Raw genomic sequence first — 3,599 nt, forward strand, 5'->3', positions numbered from 1 at the left:
AGAACTAAAAATGGAATTAACTCATAATTTAAATATTTAAACTGAAAAATAACAAGGCCAAGCATAATGTGCATAGAAATACCATAATTGTGGGATTAAAATTAGAATACAGAGCATTTAATACGGAGGGCAATCTGGTCATTTAGCATTAAGAGTACAGATCTGGATTGGATAAAATGGTAATAAGAAGAGATGAGGAATGGCAATTGCGTAAAGCAGTAATTAAGTAAACCGCATCCTATATAACAACGGACCACTCTTTCCGGTCTGCTCTATAAGTTGACATTCGTCCTTAGCAAGTAGAGTTCAATTTCACCACTTCTTTTCTTTATATCTTTCAAAACAAGCCAATATTAGTCCCCTTTCTATCTTCCCAAAACTCAACAACCACCATGGCTATGGCTTTCAAGATGGTTAGTACCTTTCCGATGATTATTGTAAGTTAAATGTGCTGTGATGATTATATATAATCCGTGTGTTTAATTTGTGTATGTATAGGCGACTACGGGGATGTGGGTAACTGATGAATGCAAGAACTCGTTCATGGAGATGAAGTGGAAGAAGGTGCACAGGTACATAGTTTTCAAGATTGACGAGAAGTCCAGGCTGGTCACCGTCGACAAGGTCGGCGGTGCCGGAGAAAGTTACGACGATCTCGCCGCTTCCCTCCCCAAAGACGATTGCCGATACGCGGTGTTCGATTTCGACTTCGTCACCGTTGATAATTGCCGGAAAAGCAAGATCTTCTTTATTGCCTGGTCCGTTAGTCGCCGGAAAATCAAGATTCCGTTTTTTTTTTTTTTTTGTTTTATTTAAATAAAATTCTGTTTTTGATCGAATGGGTTGGTGCAGGTCACCGGCGGAATCAAGAATTAGGGCAAAAATTCTGTATGCGACGTCGAAAGACGGGCTGAGGAGAGCACTGGACGGGATTCACTACGAAGTTCAGGCGACCGACCCGACGGAGATGGGGATGGATGTGATTCAGGAGAGGGTGAAATAGATGAATGATGAAGGAGAGCTGTCAAAATCATCTTTTTTAAGCACTATATATATACGATAATAATAATAACTCCACTAAGTGTCAATGTTCGTTCTTCTTTAATTTTGTTGGCTACTGTACTGTGACGCCTACTTCCTTCTTCATTCTCTTGTAAGATCTATCTCTCTAATGTTGCCTATCCTCAGCTTAATCCTCCTCCTAATCTTCTGTAATAATTGTCTTGTCTTTTTCACCTAATTTAACCCCACATAATTATACCTTTCCTGTTTTCTCTTCCATCTACACGTCTGCTTCTTCTGCTTTTGTGTCAAACGTTGCTTTTAAGATTAATGCTCCACTAATCTCGAATTAATTAAAGATTCTTTCTAAGCTGCCATTTCTATGGGCTATGGCAGACCATGAGTAAAATGGACTTTTACCTTGTCAGTGGCAATTGTAATTTTTTTTTTTTTTTTTAAAAAGATTACGAGGAAAATTCGTCGTTGATGTTTACAATGTTCACAAATCACACACGAAAAATAAGAGTTAATTCTATTTTTTGTTATTCTTCCAAAGATTGAACTCCAACCTTAAGGGGCCCCACACTCTGACCCGAGTTAATTCTATTTTTTGTTATTCTTCCAAAGACTGAACCCCAACTTTAAGGGGCCCCACACTCCGACCCGACAGAGCATTTGGGGTTCAGCCTTTTGGAAAAATTTCTATTTTTTGTTATAGATTTATAGGTGACAATTTACTTTTAATCATTTTTTATTATAACATCATCATTTGGTCATAGTATTATTGTGGCAGGACTATTTTTAGTCCTCCATCTTTAAAATCATTGAAATATCATTACATTTTTTAATCTTTTTTATATAATATAATATGTTGAATGACTATATTTTTTATGTTTATTTTTTTTTGAAAACATTCATAATTAAAGACCAAAATATCATTGTATTTAACGATATTTAAACTTGATACTGCTAACTCTACGTAAGCAATATAAAATAACACAAGACCAATTAAAGCAAGCAAAATCTTTATTGATCCCGGTAAAGGCCCTAAGTACAATCTACTTGGCTGCTCTGAGTACCGACTGACTGCGGTCGGGATTCTCTAACAACAACCTATCGATCGTCCAAAAGTCCCTTACACTGTAGCTACTGTGGGTATTTATAGCTGCTAGGCCGGGGACAGGATTCCAGCCGTTCGGCATGTCCTCCACGTAGCCACCACGTGTCATCCTCCCGGGTGCCCTGCCTGTCGATGTAAAGAGCCGCCACGTGTCCTTTCATGTCCTTGTGCCAGGCTCTTTTGTCAAAGGGCTACCGCTCGGTGGTTGACATCAGCGCTCGGGCAATTCCGACCGTTCCCGATCGGGGTCTCCATGAAGAAAGCCCGACCTGCTACCTGCAAAGACCAGAAAAAGAAGACAAAGGCAAGTCGGTCGTGATGGAGCTTATGACGGTCGGGATATTCCCTACCAAAAGCCCCCCAGCCCGGGCCTTTTTGATCAGTCGGGAAAAAACGGGACGGGATGAAGAAGCCCAACCGTCAGGCACCAAACCGACCGGCCAGCTGTCATTCCCCTCTCCGCCACGTGTCGGCCACTGCCGGCCTCGACGACTGCAATCGTCGCCTCGGAATCAGCGCCAATCGTGTCACGCAAGTGGATCCGTTTTCCCGCCTAAATGCTCTTCTATAAATAGGCCCTTGAGGCCCTCATTTGAACTTTCCTCACTCTTTCGCATCAGTCGGTACCCTCAGAGAGTCCCGAGCAGAGCAGCTTAGCAAGGCAGTCGAGCAAGCAAACTTCAACTTTCAAGCTTCCTTCAATCGGTAAGCTCTTAACCCTCCTCTTTACTTTAGGCTCTCATTTATAGGTAGAACTGCTAGGTCAACTAACTGTCCCGGACGTCTCAAGTCCTTACTAACTCCGACCGACCTTTAGGTAGATCGATATGACGGACTCAGACAGTCAAAACGCCTCGATTGCTGATTACGACGAGGAGGTCGAGCACCTCAGCGACGAGGAAGTGGACATTATGTCCTACACCCCGGACGCCAGCCCCCGAGCAAGCCGCCGAGCGAGACAACGCATCAAGCTCCTCTGGATCGTCAAGCTCAAGCTCGAGCGGATCGGGGAGTACCAGCGAGGAAGAAAAAGAAGCAACAACGTCGGGGAGACAAGGATCCCCGACTGAGGGCGCTAGGGAAACGCCCATCCGGGTGGTAGGGGACCACCCGGACACTGCTCCTCGAGGGGGCGATCGAGAAAATGCCCCCGAACAGACCGAAGAAGACCCGGCAGGGCCGGCCACACCGGCCGACGAGCTCGAATTCTTGAACAGCGAGAGTGTCGAGCAAGAGATGAGCCTGCTGACCAAAGGCGAAGCGGCTCGGATTGCTGAAATACTCCGGGGTCGAGTAGAATTCGACACGAGCCGGCAGCTGGGAAACGTGATTGACAGGCATCGGGGCAAGTGGATCGGGATGCACTACGACTCCCTGATGGCCCCGATCGCCATTCCCTTCACCCCCCTCCTGAACGCCTTCTTGGCCTATTACCGGGTCGTCCCGGCCCAGATCTGCCCGAACGCACATCGGATCC

The 3,599-nt window shown here is 45.0% G+C and overlaps 1 protein-coding gene across 1 annotated transcript; it reads left to right on the forward strand.

The window, feature by feature from the left end:
* Positions 1–256: 256 nt before the first annotated feature.
* LOC109161586 (actin-depolymerizing factor 5) lies at positions 257–1,265 on the forward strand. Its single transcript, XM_019310052.1, has 3 exons — positions 257–413; positions 499–758; positions 853–1,265. Exons 1-3 carry the CDS (start codon positions 393–395, stop codon positions 1,001–1,003), a joined length of 432 nt encoding a protein of 143 aa, XP_019165597.1. The 5' UTR covers positions 257–392; the 3' UTR covers positions 1,004–1,265.
* Positions 1,266–3,599: the final 2,334 nt, after the last annotated feature.

The sequence above is a fragment of the Ipomoea nil genome, unplaced genomic scaffold (assembly GCF_001879475.1).
Source record: "Ipomoea nil cultivar Tokyo-kokei standard unplaced genomic scaffold, Asagao_1.1 scaffold2926, whole genome shotgun sequence".
Taxonomy (NCBI): Eukaryota; Viridiplantae; Streptophyta; class Magnoliopsida; order Solanales; family Convolvulaceae; genus Ipomoea; species Ipomoea nil.

Excerpts from the sequence above, each read along its gene's own strand:
- LOC109161586 (XM_019310052.1), top strand. The coding sequence starts at position 393 with ATGGCTATGGCTTTCAAGATG. Across the intron at positions 414-498 it reads TGGCTATGGCTTTCAAGATG|GCGACTACGGGGATGTGGGT; the intron begins GTTAGTACCTTT and ends GTGTATGTATAG. Across the intron at positions 759-852 it reads AAGATCTTCTTTATTGCCTG|GTCACCGGCGGAATCAAGAA; the intron begins GTCCGTTAGTCG and ends GGGTTGGTGCAG.